This window comes from Fundulus heteroclitus, chromosome 18, assembly GCF_011125445.2.
Source record: "Fundulus heteroclitus isolate FHET01 chromosome 18, MU-UCD_Fhet_4.1, whole genome shotgun sequence".
Taxonomy (NCBI): Eukaryota; Metazoa; Chordata; class Actinopteri; order Cyprinodontiformes; family Fundulidae; genus Fundulus; species Fundulus heteroclitus.
In genome coordinates, this window is record NC_046378.1 from 20,394,434 (window position 1) to 20,410,630 (window position 16,197).

Sequence of the window (16,197 nt, forward strand, 5' to 3'; positions counted from 1 at the left end):
TTTTGTTTCAGTGAACTATATTGGTTCACATAAAAGAATAAATCAAATCAATTCTGACTGAAGTAAGTGGAATCTGTGCTATATTTCTAGAGATGGCATTTATTATGAACTGGTTTCATGAAAATAAACTGAATTGGACAGACTCATCTGAGCTCCATTCAGACATTCTAGGTACTGCTAAGTAAACAGAAAGCTGCTGAACAAGTTTTCCAAGTTCCCAAAAGTAGGTTACGAGGCTCTGGAAACATAAAACTGAGAACATGTTTCCTTTCAGCTTTCATTATGTCACACACCATATAAAACCATAAGAATCACAGGTTCCTTTCAGAATTGACTCACTTTGATGGAGAAACAAATATTTATAATCAGTGTTGGATCGCACTCTAAAACACTGGCTGCAAGGTTCTGGGTTTGACCCACAGACTGCCACTCTGAGTCCCTGATCAAGACCCTTAGCTCCAGAATGCAGAGCATGAATCTCATTGGAATGTATGTTGCATAGAGTAGTAAAGATAATTATTATTATTAAAACAATTACTTTCCTTTAGAAATTAAGTCTGGAGTGTTTTGGGTTAACCATGGGGACTAATACACACTGCCGTAACCAGTCACGACACATGACTTGATTGAGGGTAATTGTGATTTAAAGAAAATATATTTAACAGGCCACTTTCTAGTCTTTGATGAAGAGGGTGTGAAAGTCGGAATCACAGAAAATAGCTGGAAAGATTCATGGCAGGCTATCAGGAGAGTATTTCACACCAACTGGGCATTACTTCCAGAACGTTTTGAGGTACCATTAATCTGCTTAATCTTTTTTAAAAGCTTGAGTAAAACTGAGGGCAACCTTTTGCCTTTAACATTTAATAAAAGTGTGTTTGATTTCAGAAAAAGTTAGTGATGTGCCAATCTAGCGCCCAGAGATCAGAATTTGCCATTTTTTTTTCAATGGTCAGCTCTTATCTGCCAATACAGAGTTCTATAAAGTTCATGAAAAACAAGAACTCCTGCTATTTTCTGACTTTAATTGTCCCTAAACAAGCAGCATGTGCATGTAACCACATTTATGAATTGTCTAAAAATCAGATAAAAATATTAGAAACATATGCCCTAAGCATAAGTGTGGATAATCTGTCAACTCCTTTGTTAACCACTTCCACTATCAGAGAATCAGTATTTTTTCTGTTTTATTTTTTAAAGAAAAAAATTGGGATCAACAGGTCAGATCTAAAAGAAAAGCACAAATTGAAATCAACAAGAAAAAGCATGGAAAATAGATATATTGGGACTGATCTTGCTCTAAGTGAGAAATCTCCCCACACCGAGATCCCGTAGTGATTTTGCTACAGCTCTCTCAACATAAAAGTCACTAATGGACATTACCACTGAGTCGCATGTCCCGCCAATAGGCCTGTGGCTACTGACACTAAAGTTGGCAGCTAAGGGCTGTTTCTGCATGTGTTCATTTGTCTGTTTGATTACCTATAGTGACCAGACATTGGAGATTTATAAAACCCGTCTGTCAAATCAGTATCTTTAGTCCTTAATGGTCCTGCAAGTTATTTAATGTCTTTTTTTTGTGTAATAATCTTTTAAGTGTGTTTCTAGTGTGTTGAGCGGTTGTGGTTGGCTGCAGAAAGAGGGGCATACCCAGCCCTTTGTTAATCCAAGAACTGCTGAAATGCATAAAATCACTTAATAAAAGACTTGTACACCGTGCCATTATATCATCTGAATATATTTTTGTTGTGTGTCTACACAATCGATGAACATCTATATCACTTCCCGTTTTACATTTTACAATATAATCATGCAGCAGCAAACATCACAGAAAGCATCGCAGTGACAGCTAAGCTACATGTGACTTTTTCCCCAAATTATTTGTCAAAGAAATTCAATAAAGACTTCAAACCACTAATGCATACCTCAAATCAAACATTTATCAACAAGTTATCATTCATGCAAGTGTTATATGAAACATATTGATGTCTCGCCAGTGAGGGAACGGATCAGAGCAGCTTTCCTATTTAGGCTTGCTGTTTATTTTCAGCGGATGATAATAGACTTTTCATGGTTAAGTGCGAAATTTGACTGCCACAGCTGTGTCACCTGTGCGAGGAGGTGTAAATTGGATTGCACCTCATCGTCCATTCTGCCCTACGCCTGGCGGCGAGACTGGCCGCTTCTGCTCTGCACCTAATATGATTGACTGCCCCTCTGTCTGTTGACTAATGTAATTGTTTGCAGCTATTTTGGTGGGGACTTGATCAGCATAATTGGCAGCGGCTCCTCCTTGGTCACGGTGAGATCAAGTCGCCTCCTGGGCGTAGGCAGCCGCAACAGGCCTGCGATGGAGCTGCGGAGCGGAGCAGCCAGATGGCCCGCCGATGGTAGGCCAGCCACACCAGCAGCAGCATCACAGAGACGAGAGAGAGGCCGACCACCAGGCTGACGAAGACCAGAACCAGATCCAGTTCTGACAAATCTGAAACAATCCAACAGAAGAGGAAAAAAAATGTTTCTTGGTCCTTTCCTCTGACGAAGCCATCCATGAAGGGCATGTATACAGTAGATACTATTACACACAGAGCCATATGCCTCTATTCTTCACACTCTGTTGACAAATGAAACAGTCATCTCTCATTTGCTGTCCTGGAGCATCTCCCGTCCGTGCTGCGTTATCTCAGATTGATTGTTTTTTTTTTTTGTTGTTGCTGTTTTTGATTTTGCGGCCAGCAAATAATTACCTATCTCCGTGGGGAAGGTTGAATTTTTTGCTTGTTTCAACACGGGCCCAAAGGATATGCGATTTCGGGGATTGTTCGTGACAGTGGCGGCGCCTTCAGAAGGAAATGCACTCCGCTGCTGAAGGCATTGCTGGAAGAAAAAAAAAAAAGAAGAGAAATACATACAAGAGTAGGAAATATGATGGACTAGCTAACAGGTAAAAAAAAAAACATGAAGAAGAATGGTGGTATTGGCTGTCAATTGCAAAAGACATACAATGAGAAATTATATAAATGTTCATCAGACAATAGTATATTAAAAAAAAAAACAAAGTGAGGTATAAGAAGCCTCTTTTATATACATAGGATTGGAAATCAATCAGTCAAGTTTTATTTATTGAATACTTTACACACCCAAAGTGACCAAAGTGGCATAGATGATTAAATTAAAACAAGAAAAATCTAACAGAAATAAAAGACTATTAATAAAAATTATTATAGAACCAGGTTTACCTCTAACTACAGAAGCCCTTCATTTGATGCCCAAGATCTGAAATAGAGTTGAACCTTAAGGGTAGTGCTTTAGCGTTTCAATCATGTTGGGCAGTTTTAAATAGAAATGTTCAAACCAAGGAGCTGTGCTTTATGAGCTGATAGGAAAACAGTTTTAAAGATACAGTGTGGAAAACAAGCAACATATATCTGTCTTTGTACTAAACCTCTTTAAAGATCACAAAGCTTTATGTTGTTTTAGTTTATAGAGCTTTGAAACAGTATTTCCTCTGCTCTTCAGCTTTTTTTGTCACAGATAAACGTTTCAGATCAGAAAATGTTTGATATCAGACAACGATAAATAGAGTAAATACAAAATCTAGTTTTCAAAATGATTTTATTTAGTAAGGAAAACAAGCCTGGCTCGTTGTGAAAACCTAATAACTGGTTGTGTCGCCCTGGGCGTCGTGTTTAAGGTCATGCTACCGCAGCTCAATCCCATTTAAGATCTGACTTTGACTAATCCACGCCAAATGTTTTCTTTAGTCTTTCAAAGGTAGAGTTAATGGAGTGCTTCGGCTTGTTCTTCTGCTGCATAACCTAAGTGTGCTCGAGCTCAAGTTGGTCAGACGTTCTCCTTCAGGACTTTCTGGTACGGAGCAGAATTCAGGGTTCTGTCAAATCCTTGCAATGGTCCAGTTTCTGAAGCAGCAAAATAGCATCAAACTTTCATTATGTTTCCATTATGCAGGTATGATGGGATTTTTCTGAAATGCTGATGGCTCACACCAGATGTGGGAAACACTCGCCTTCCAAAATGTTCCAGTTTTGTGACACCAGTCCACAAAAGGGCTTCATCAGAAGATTTATGAGCAAAAATGAACTGCACCTTTCAGTTCTTTTTAGTCAGTAGTGGATTTAGTCTTGGAGCTCTCCCATGGATGTCTTTTTTTATTTTTCTTAAATGGTATTGCAGCCTCATTAGCTCCATAGCTGCAGTGAAGTTGATGTAAGATTTTGGTAATATGACCTTATGATGGGATTTTATGAACATGAGTATTAATAGAAGAATATGATGTTTTTGGACAAAACATGATGGTAGGTTTGTGCCGAAACTTTAGGTTTACATCATATATTAGTTAGATCTGGTGTAGCCCTGATGCAATTGTGATTTATAGTGACGCAGACATTTGTAATCTTATCATTTCAATTTACCCTCTGCAGAGTCCTCTGCATATACAAATCTACTGTAACTTGTTTTCTCATCAAACAGCATATTATTTTCTGATTTCAGAGACCAAATCTGACGGTGTTCTCTTTTTTTCTGCCTCACAGATGAGTGTCTCAAACAAGACAAATTATTGTTAGGTCTATCTATGTTAGCTTTATTTATCTGTTCTTTGTCTGCTCGTCGCAGGGATAACAGGTTAAGGAGAAAAACACGCCTCTCCCTACTCCTCATGGGAAATTTTGAAGTCAGCACCCACGAGATGCTGTTCTGATGCAGGAAAAGAACCCGGACGTATCGCTTGCACTTTGAAAAATGTCCAGACGTGCATCTCATCAATTAACCTCTTAAGTCTTCTTCAGGACTCCTGATTTTTTTTGTCCCAAATGTCTGACTTTATCATTATAGTAAACCTCTCAGTATTTTTATTCCAAATTTTGCACTTACAATGTCAGAGTATTTTGGTTTAAATATCATAAATGTATGCCTTTAATCATGGAAAATATATCCAAATATATGACTTCTGAACTTATCCAAGTTTTTTTGTGGAATTATGTGAAAATAATCCTGAAACTTCTGACATTATTGGAGAAAAATTTACTCCTCCGTGACCATGGTACTTTCTTTATTTATTTTATCAACAAAAGCTGTAATACTCCACTTTAAGGCAAGTCTGTCCACCTCAGAATATGCTGCCTATGCTTTCTGTGATGGGCTCTCCTATAGAAAAATGGCCTGAGAGGAGGGGTCTGGCTTATACGCATGTATAGACATCCAAATGAGAATCATATCTTTGCAAATCAAAGAAAAATCTTCATTTTTGCATGTGTCTTCAGATTTTAAACAATTTAACCAGATAATTTAGTGCATATGGAAATTTGGATGCATGTTAAAGAGCATTTATATCTATAAAATGGGCAAAAGTGATTTAAAACGGCAAACCAAAGCAGCAAATAAGCAGCTAAGCAGCAAATTCACGTTGATATCTCAGCGGTATTGGAGATGAAGCTGTTCTGAGATCCCTTTAAAATAGATGTCTGAATGAGTCTCCAGAGTTGTTCACATTCAGCCTATAGGACACGTTTGTCAGGTTTTCCAGGCGGGTTATCTCAACAACACCGAGTCACAGAAATTAGTATCAAAGCATCATTTGCTACTCTTAAACTAAGACCATGGCTGACAGACACAACCTTACATTAAACTCTGCAAACGTTCAGAAAATAGCTTCCAGAGAATTGCTACGACAAGATTTTTTTTATATATAACAACTACATAATTCATTACATTTTGGATTTATAAAAACGATGGCTCCTTGCCTATTTTAGCATATATCGCCCCAGCTCCGTCTCCCCTCCTTTCTCTCTCTTTCTCTCTCAACAGCCAGTTCATTCTCCGGCTGTCTCCATGCTTCACAGCGTCACACTTAAGGCCATTACATTTAAATCACTCTCAGCCCCTCATTCTTTCATTCCCCTACATTCATTGCAACGCAGTGCTCTGTGAACCCACTGCAATCTTACCCTTTCACAGGCAGAGTGGTTCCTCAGGCAGACACTGAGATCACAGTGTAGGTACACCACTGAGTAATTAATCATTTGGAAGAGACTGATGGTAAAGCTGGCACTGGTTGACAAGGCACTGGGCAGCAACGTGATCCCCGACGGCTCTGCTGCTGGCCTGGGAGAAAAGCACAAATGGATTTTATAAACTTGGTTCAGACGTTTCTCTTGAAAGCAAACCGAAGACTCTGCCTGTTCCAGAAGCCAAGGGTGCAGTGACAAGCAGAAATGAAGGCAGCAATTGAGTGCAAAAAAATAAAAAATAAATAGTAAAATGTAATATTGATGAGAGGTGAAACCTTAATGGCAAGCAAATCATGTTAGGCAAAGGTCAACTTTCGTGTTATAATGCTATGACATTAGCATCATTATACGTACATGTTATACTGTAGTAGTAGACTCAAGTATATTGATGTATTACTATTCAAGAGTAACGATAATTTGTGTAAAGATTAAAATCATTTTCAAGAATGAACACATTGTAAAGGTGTCCTACTGATGTTTTGTTGTGCGTGTGTGTGTGTGTGTGTGTGTGTGTGTGTGTGTGTGTGTGTGTGTGTGTGTGTGTGTGTGTGTGTGTGTGTGTGTGTGTGTGTGTACAGCGAGCTGTCCGAGTCTCCGGGAGAGCAATTAATTTCCATCTATTTTTCTATCCGAGTGATGCTGGCACAGGAAGATAACAACATCAACCTGCTCATGTTTACTAAAAATATTCAGCTCTTCAAAAGTGTTGTTGATGCTCGCTGAATGAATATACCTATCAGTTATGCTACTTCTCTTGTAAATAAGCAAAGGTGCTCGGGTCAGTTTTATTCATTATGTGCTACTGATAAAAGATTGAGCTTTCTCTCTCTTAGTTAGTTAATATGTACGATGTTTTTTTTTTCACAATCCCTCCATCTTCCTTTATATTCAATTAGCTTTTTAGCTTGCAGGAAGACACAACACATAATCTTCTCATCCACCACATTTGAGTCTGTCCAGGTTACCTGAACGAAAGGCGGCAGGTGGAGTTGGTGAAGTCCAGCTGAAGCGTTGGTGACAGGCAACAGGAGGTAACGCCGAGGTTTATCTGACTGTTGTTGGTCTTCAGATTGATCATCACGCTGAGGTTCCCTTGGGCAGGCACTGCGTCACCAGGCTTCAAACTTCCTCCCAACTTCAGCCTCATTTCTGCGGTGTAGTTTCCGCTGCCGCAGAGGTCATCTGAAATTTCTGTCACACTAGCAGTGGATAAATATTTCATTACTTTTTGCAGTTGGAATCATTGTTTATTTGGATAATAAATGTGTGAAATCTAATACACAATTGCATTACTTATTAACTTTATGTCTCGCCATATTTTCTTTTATCCAATGGAATTTGACTTTACAGTTAAAGCAGGTCAGGGTCCCAAGGGGGTCTGATTACTTAGTTTTAGGTTCTATTTGTGTTTTCTTGCTTCAGTATTGTTTAATATCTGTGGATTCTTGTTTCTGTTAGTAGGGGTTTTCTGCTCATTATGATTTAAGTAGTTTTTTTATTGTTTGTTAGGTCCTTAATTTCCCGCTTGTCCTCAGTTTAATTAATTATTTTATTTTTACTATTATCTGTTCATTCCACAATGTTTCCTTGTTAGGTTCTGTGTTTCTCCTATCCCAGCCATATCATTGCTCTCTCTTTCCCTCAGTCAATCACCCTCATATCTTTCACCTGTGGTAATTGCTTCACCTGTCTTTCCCTTTTGTCTCCTCGCTTATTCAGCCAGCTCACCTTCACGCTTTATCGGGTCCTCTGTTATGCTACCCCCATGTTCCTGGCCCTTTCTTGTCATGTTTCTGATCCTAGTTTGGCCTACCTACCAGCCTGTAAGTTTTTGTTGTTTTTGTTAATCATTATTAAACTATGTATCACTTCAACATGCAACTCCTGAGCTCTTGCCTGCACTTTGGTCCATCACCTACAAAAGTGACAAAGCATCATGTAATCCAGCACAACGGACACCTTTACAGGACTAATGGGACTAATCTGTGGAGTATGGAAAATCTGAGTTTTTGCTGCAAGCTGCCCAAGAGCATTTTTGCAGCCAGCAACATGACCATGTCGGAAATAACTTTGCCACTTTTTCACTAAGCTAACATGCTAATAGTAATAATATTGAAATTTGGTATGTGTTCTCTTCTTTACCATCATTATTAAACAACGAGCACACAAAAATAATTGCTGCATAAGAAATAAGAAAATTTTACATATCTATCATCTATAGCTCAACACTAATTGGAAAAAGTGCACAAAACTGTTATGTTGCAGTTATCTCATATTGTAGATTTTCTGACAATGGATTAATAACTTTATTGAAGAGTATCAGAGTAAGGAGGACTGAATAGTAAAACAGTTTAGATGTTTATTTGTGAAAATAAAAAACGAGAACCACATAGCATTTTTCCTTCCACTTATCCACTGATTTGTGTTGGTCTACCTTTTAAAATCAGAATGAAATACTCTGAAATGTAGTTGTTATGTACTGTCAAGTGTGGAAAAGCTCAAGGGGCATGAATACCTTTGCAAGGCATCAAACTTGCAAATGACTGGGCTGGGAAACTCAGAATATTAGTTAATTAAGACATGCATTAACTAGATTTTTCACAGAAATTGGGGTGGAGATATGAGATCTTAAGGCAGCAATGGTGGATGCTGAAAGTCTTTGATGTAACAATCACACAGCATGGTTTCTGCTCTCTTATACGATGTTTGCTGTAAAACACCAGCCACTCCTGTGGCATGCCAGTTATTTTGACACAGAAATTGCCTGCCTTATTGACTACATGTTTTGTGTTTGCCCTTGAGAGATGTACCAGGGAATAAAAGAGGGAGTGAGCAAAGCATAAAGACAAGATGGATAGTAGCCCACATTGTCCTCAGGATCTTATCAACAGGAGGTTTGTTTGAGACAAAGAAGTTGCTGCTTAGTAAATAAATAAATCACATTTATGCACAGGGAAAACAATGTATAACCGATTCTGTGATATATTTTCTAAAAGAAGCTTTAGATCAGAGTTTGATTTGTTTTTCCATATTTAGAGATTTAGATTATTAATTGTTTTGTTTTTGACTTGCTTTGTTTTGGCTATCAGTCACTTTATAGTGAGGAGAAGAATGGGAACAGCTAATATCAGTGCATTTACCTTGATTCATTTTTGCACTAAGCTGTTAAAATGATTTATGACAGTAATTTATAGAATGGTCCACAACAGCACCGCTGTGTTGACCATGCGTTTACCAAACTCACTGTGCACACTGACCAAAATCTAAATATTTTAACCCCTCAAGGTAAATTCAAGAAGAAATCACATCTATACGTTTTTTTTTTCTTTTCTCTTCTTCAAAATGAAAAGGAAACATCTGTATGTGCATCCAGAGGTATTTGGCAATGAAAGCCCTGAGACTAAAATTGCACAACTTTCCATCTTCTGAATTTAGGAATGGCTTGACAAGATCATTGGGAAAAAATAGCAGAAACAATATCAAATGAAGATGCAAATCAGAAAATTAGAATATCACTGAAAAGTTAATTCATTCTAGTTCTGCAATCCACAAATTTAAATTTGATAAGATAAAATAAGAAAAACTCATTACACCAGAATAATACACTGCCCAAAAATAAAAGGAACACCTTGGAAATACATCAGATCTCAGTTGGAAAAAACAATCATGCAGGATATGGAATGGGTAATGGGTTGGAGACAAAGGGATGCTACATTATTTGATGAAAAGGAAAATGATCAACTCACAGAGGGTTTAATACAAAGTGCCAAAGAAAATGAAAATGAAAAAAAATTTCAGCAGGCTAGTCTAATTTGCTGAAATGTCATTGTAGCAAGTCAAAATGGTCCTCAGTAGTTTGTAGGGGGGCTATGTGCTTGTTGCATGCATGACATCATCGGGACATGTGCCTTATGAGATGACAGATGTTGTCCTGGGCTATATCTGTCTATATCCTAACCAGGGCTTTACTGAGCTCCAAAACAGTTTGGAGTGAGACCTGGTGATGTTGGATGGACCTAATCATGATGGTCCAGAGAGCGTTATTGGATTTAGTTTAGGGAAGCCTGGAGGTCAGTCAAAGACATCAATTCCTTCATCGTCTTGAGGAACTGCCTGTATACTCTCGCTACATGAGGCCCGGCATTATCATGCACCAGGAGGAACCCAGGACCCCTGCACCAGTGAAGGGTCTAACAATGGGTCTAAGGTTTTCCTCCTGATAACTAATGGCAGTCAGGGGGCCATCGTTTCTGTACAGGTCTGTGCGTCCCTCCATGGATATGCTTTTCTATACCAACACTGACCTCCCCACCAAACTGATCATGCTGAACGATGTTGCAAGCGGCACAAGATTAAGCCTCTCCACCCTCTTTCCCATCTGACTCATGAGCTCGGACTAGTGAACCTGCTTACATTTGTTAAAAGAACAGGGCCCCAGTGCTGAACCTACCAATTCTGGTGTTGTCTGGCAAATATCAGTCCACCTCCATAGTGGCGGACAGTGAGCACGGGACGTACTAGAGGACGTCGGGCCCGTACGCTACCCTCATGAAGTCTGTTTCTAATGGTTTGATCAGAGACGTTCACATCAGTGGTGCGCTGGAGGTCCCCTAAGGGCTCTAGCAGGACTCATCCTTTTCCTCCTTGCACAACGGAGCAGGTATCAGAGTCCTGCTGATGGGTTAAGGACCTCCGACGACCCATGTCCAGCTCTCCTAGAGAAACTGCCTGTCACAAACTCAAACATTTCTAACAAAATGCGCCTATTTCCCAAGACAAAGCTATAATTATTTTAATGCCGAAGTCTTGAGTTAACCGTGTTGTGGCCTACATAATCAAGCAGAAGACCCCCTAGCTTGACAGGTGTCCAGTCAACATTACTCCAGACTTTTTGAATTGAGAAAGCTTCCGGGAGAGGAAGCGAAACGTCTTCAACTACGGAAAACAAGTCCAGTTGCTTTGTTTTTTTACTTTTTTTTGGAATGACCATGACCTGGGTGACTGAGAATCTTCACCAGCACTTTCTTCATTCCTTAAAGTCCTCTTCTCCATCAGTCCCCCCTAAAGGTGTTTTGATAGTTGGCGGGCATTTATTTGAGTTCTTGTGATAACTCTGCACCAGACCCACCACCTTGCCCCTCCCTCTTCCTCTTCCTCCTCCTCCACTTCTTCACCGGCCAGACCACTGCAGCTGCCACACTTTTCCTCTGACCCGTAACATCCGAGAGACGGGTAATGGCAGTGTTTGTGGAGTCCCTGAAATGGTTTGGTGCAAAATGTACCACAGTACTTAATATTATAGCGCCGCTGAAAACATTACATGGCTTTGGCCCTATGTTTTCATCGTCACACCTGTTTGCCTTTTCATACAAAGAGCAACCATGAATAATGCATAGCCTACTCCTTTTGTACTCAGGAAATCAGTGTTGTCAAAGCCTTGTCCAGCTGTTTACTCACAGATTTAACACTGAGGGGGAGAGAGACAGACAGCTGCAGCAAAGAATTTAAACACAGTTTTACTGTTTTACAAATTAGACCCATTCACTAGATTTGTTTAATTTAAAATCATAATTATTCGTGATGTGAAAGCCCAAAGGGGGAAAAAAACCCTGACCATAAATATTTTGCAGGAGAATGTCAAGAAGCTCTCACAATAAAGAGTGGAAAATAGAAAAGTATGTTAATTACAGCATCTTGGGCTAAACTCTGATCTGTGTAGGAATGTTACCTTTGGTGAAAAAAAGAGTTATTTTCATGCAATTATTTATATTTCAAGATTAGATGGATCTATTTGCTAGGTAATTAACATAACTAAAATATAGAAGGCTAAACATAATGCTCAATGATATAGAGCAGCATACTAACAATAACTAAATGGTAACATGTTACTTGGCTGTCCATTTGATTTTATTAGCATAACGATGGATCATTATGAACATTAACTATTCTGATTTGAAATGAAAGGTAGGTCTTAAGTGGAACAACATGAAAGTCAGGTGAGGTATATGGTTATTGGTAATGGTTTATTTTTAGTGTAATGCTTCAACCGTGTCAGAAAACACTAAAATAAAGTATACTGTGTTCCCAGCTTGATAAAAGATTCAGTAAGTCAATCTTGATTATTATGTACAGCACAACACTGACTTATTTCATTTACAAAATTTGCAGCAAATTACCACGGACAGAGGGGCTACAAAAGTATAAATAGGTCCTACTGTTTTGCTTTTCTTTAGTTTATGAATGCATTTAGCCATGGTGCCCTTTTTTTGGCTTGAGCTCCTGCCCCCCAAAATATCTGTGCAAGTGCCTGGGCAGAAAAACGAAATAAAAAAGGCAACAGGGAAATCACAACTTGACAAGGATTGTGAAGCAAAATCAATTTTAAAGTCTGAAAAGATTCACAAGGTGTAGACTTGAGGTGAAGCTATTGCTTCAACAGCTACTGTACCACAAACAGACGTATCAAGGACATGAACTTCAGCTGTGTTAAGCTTCTTTTGAACCAGAGGAAACCACAAAAACAGCATAGCTGTCTTCTTTTTGGATGAAAGAAAATGTTTCATTTGGAATTTAAGGTGTCAGAGTCTGGAGAAAGAGTGGAGAAGAATAGAAGTTGCTTTGAAGTTTCCCTGGTCAGTCATGATATGCGGAGCCATGCCATCTGCTGATGTTGTTGTGCTGTTTTTTATCAAGTCCACAGTCAGAGCAGAAGCCTTACAGCAAGTTTGAGGACACTCGATGCTTCCATCTGCTGACAAGCTTAATGGACGTGATAATTTCATCTTCCAGCAGTAAATGGTACTGGCCAAAAAAGTACCAAAAACTGCTCTAAAAACTTGTATTGCAGTAATTAACCAGCAAACTAATCTGACATAAGCCACACAGACAATATGTGGAGTATTTGAAGAAGAAGATGACGGACACCAAACCCAACAATGCAGACGAGCTAAAGGCCACTCTGAAGTCAACCTGGGCTTCCTGAACACTCAGCAGAGCCACAAGCTGAACCCCTCCATGCCTCGCTGCACTGAGGCAGTGATTCATGCAAATGTGCATAGTGCATATACTGTGCAGTACATGAAAGTACCTTTTAAGTAAGTTTTTAGTGTCAAAAATCCATTTTTATTGGTATTATGTAATTTCTGAACTATCTGAGTGACTGAACTTTTAGTCTTAACGAGTAATCCATAGTAATTAAAAATAAGACGAATAAACATTGAAAATATTTAACTGTGTGTAATTCATAAACATATGACTTTCACTTTAATAATTAAAGACTAAAATATGTAAACATTTTGATCATTCACTAATTTCTTCACCTGTAAATTAAAAACAATGAAGTGGTGGACTGTGTCAGAATATCTGGGATACTTAATATAAAACCCCCTCCACAGTTCTTTAATCTGTTATTAGTTCGATAATAGAAATGACAGAAGAAATAATAACATTACCCGGAGACATACTGATGAGGTGATGTCCTTCTCCTTTGGTTCAGCCTTGGCAGCTCTGATTTAGTCTGCGGCTCTGACACTAACAGCCTACTCCCAGACTGCGGGCCTGCCGTCTCCTCCTTAGCCTGGGCATCTGGTGACCTACTGGCATTTCGTTCCTCCGGCATCCTGGCTCTGCCTGCTCTTCTGTCTAATTGTGTTTTGGCGTTTCTTTCAGCAGGCAGTGTCTGTTCAGTGGACATTATTGTGGTTTCCACGGCAGCTGCTCCAGACTCAGACAGTGTGCCCTCTGTTGCAGCAACTCTGGAGGTGTTCTGAAAGCGTCTTTGTGTTGTTTTCATCACAAACGGAGCCCGCCGAGGTGTGTCTTTTCTTTCCAAATGAACGGTTTGATCTGATGTACTTTTGGCCTTTTTTGACACTGTGTCATCGCTGGTGTAGCCATGCTCCCATTTACTGGTCACTGATGAAAGAGCCCGCTTCATGGCCTGGGGTAGAGGCTTACCAGGTAACGAACGATGAATGTTCCCGGATTCTGTTTCATTAGCATTTTGTGCACGGAAGTTATCTCTTTCTGGGATTCGAATTTCATGCATTTCCTCTGTATAATCAATCACAGTCTCTTTAGTAGATCCACCAGACTTTGCACAGCTAATACTCCTGCAGCCGGTTTTAGTAATGAACTCTGTTGGTGGGATCTCCACAGGTGGCGCAAAATCTGTCAAATGTCCAAAGACTGCTTGACTTATTGAGGTTGTTTCAGGCAATGTGTGCCCCTTATGTTCCTTTACCCTGTCTTTTGAGTGCTCTCCATATATATTCACAAGTAGAGGAGCTGAATTGATCCCTTTAGGTGATAAAGAGCTCATTTGTTCAGCAGCTGCAGATGGTTGGCCGTATGCCTCTCCAGCTCTGTGGGCCACCTTCAAAGGTTCGGACTCTGGCGTATTAATAGCGGGTGATAATGCAGTCGTGGAAAGCGGGGCGCGCTGGCCTTGTTCGGCAGCTTGTGAAAGAATCTCCTGCTCGGGGCGCTCCTGCACACTATGTGTTTCCATTGTTTTTATTCTGGAAACAGCAGGGGAGAGCGTGTCAGAACTGTGAGTTATGGGAAACTCTCTCTGAGTCAAAGGCTTGGTTTGAGCATAGGGCTGAGATCTGGGCTCGACTCCATTCTGAGTAGGCTTTTTGCGATCTTCTGGAGTCGCACTCGTGGTCGGCCGAAATTTAAAGCCTTCTCTGAACACAGCAGGAGGCGCTGTCAGAGAGACAAAGTCGGTGGAGCTATTTGGATTTGTCGCAAATCGAGGAGTAACGAGTCTTGTTAGGCCAGGAATCTGGTGTGCAAGTTTTAGGTCAGTGTTCAAGTTACTATTTACAACATGGATCGAGCTATTGCTCTGTTGTGACAGAGACTGGCTGTTGTGCCTTTCAGTTGTCTTTGCCACACGGTGCTTAGTAACAGACGACGGGTAAAGCTCATCATCTGACTGTATTTTAGGCCTTTCGGGCAGATAATCTGTCTGAAAAAATGCGCCGGTGACAGCTTGATCATTTGTGTCAACATAATTTGCGACGTGCCCAAATTTTCCATTCGCAGCCGTTTGGGTATCAGGCGTAGAATCTTCTAACTCAAAGCGACGATGATGCTTCGGAGTCATAATTATATTGTTTGCTTCATCTTTGCCTCCAGCGTTAAAAAGGTCATTCTGTTTAGTCTGGTTCTCACTCCGAAGGGATGCGGAGCTGAATCCATCAGGGCTGGCAGCAACATGCTCACTCCTGACAGCCGCGTGTTCATCACCTGTAACTCCATCTGGATGTTTCTCTGTTGGCGTCATCGTCGCCGTCACATCGTCTTTATTTTGACTTTGATTCGTCTCACCGGTGGTCGCTGACAAGGACTCGCCGCCTTTGGATCCAGAGGCAAAGTTGGCCTGCTGTGGTCTAGTTAGCTTCTGCAATTTATCGGTTACAGTTAACCTGTCACCCCTAAACGTCCTCAGTGTCATCGCCGACGACACGCTTTCCAGCGGTAGTCGATTGATTCCTGCCGCAGGGATCGCTGTGAAAGTCGACCGGGAAAATCTCTGTTTGTTTCCCGCAGCGGGAGTATGTAAAGTGTCTGGATGAGATGCCTCCTCTGACAGCCTGGAGGAGCACAGCCGCCCTGGAGTTGTGTTAGAGCAGGAGGAGGAGGAGGAGGAGGAGGAGGAGGAAGAAGAGTGATTCCTCTGAGCAGCAGACTGCCCTCGGTGAGGCTGCAATGTGCCTACAGAGATGCGCGGCTCAGATGACAAGGCCGTGACTGTGGGTGGCTTTGCAGATGAATCATCAGACATCTGCTGGTGTATGGATGGCGTGACATATCCTGCGTGCCCTCGCTCATTCATTTTATGTAAAACGGGATCGGCCGTCAAAACCGAATGGTTAAATTTATAATGCGTGACGCCGTGTATAATTGATACTGTCGGAGATCTGTTTACTGTAAAGTGGGACTGGGCTTTCTGAAGTCGGGTCGTGAGTGACAGCAGATAAGCTGTTTTAGCAACACCGTTGCTTGGGGAAATAAGCGCCTTTGACACATCTACAGATCCAGAAAGTTTTGGCACGGCAGTGGCAGGAAATGTAACCTCCGCCTCTCGAGGACTCGCTTCCTTCAGCGGCAACTTAATGTCGTCTTTTGGAAGCTCTGCCATTAGGTTTGGTGCTTGAGG

At 40.6% G+C, this 16,197-nt stretch overlaps 1 protein-coding gene across 1 annotated transcript; it reads right to left on the reverse strand.

Annotated features, from left to right (window-relative positions):
* Nucleotides 1-1,646: 1,646 nt before the first annotated feature.
* LOC105930076 lies at nt 1,647-14,269 on the reverse strand. The gene is made up of 5 exons (XM_012868082.3): nt 13,481-14,269; nt 6,995-7,228; nt 5,967-6,123; nt 2,748-2,877; nt 1,647-2,485 (listed from the first exon to the last, which is right to left on the reverse strand). Exons 1-5 carry the CDS (start codon nt 14,074-14,076, stop codon nt 2,298-2,300), a joined length of 1,305 nt encoding a protein of 434 aa, XP_012723536.3. The 5' UTR covers nt 14,077-14,269; the 3' UTR covers nt 1,647-2,297.
* Between the last annotated feature and the right edge of the window lie 1,928 nt (nt 14,270-16,197).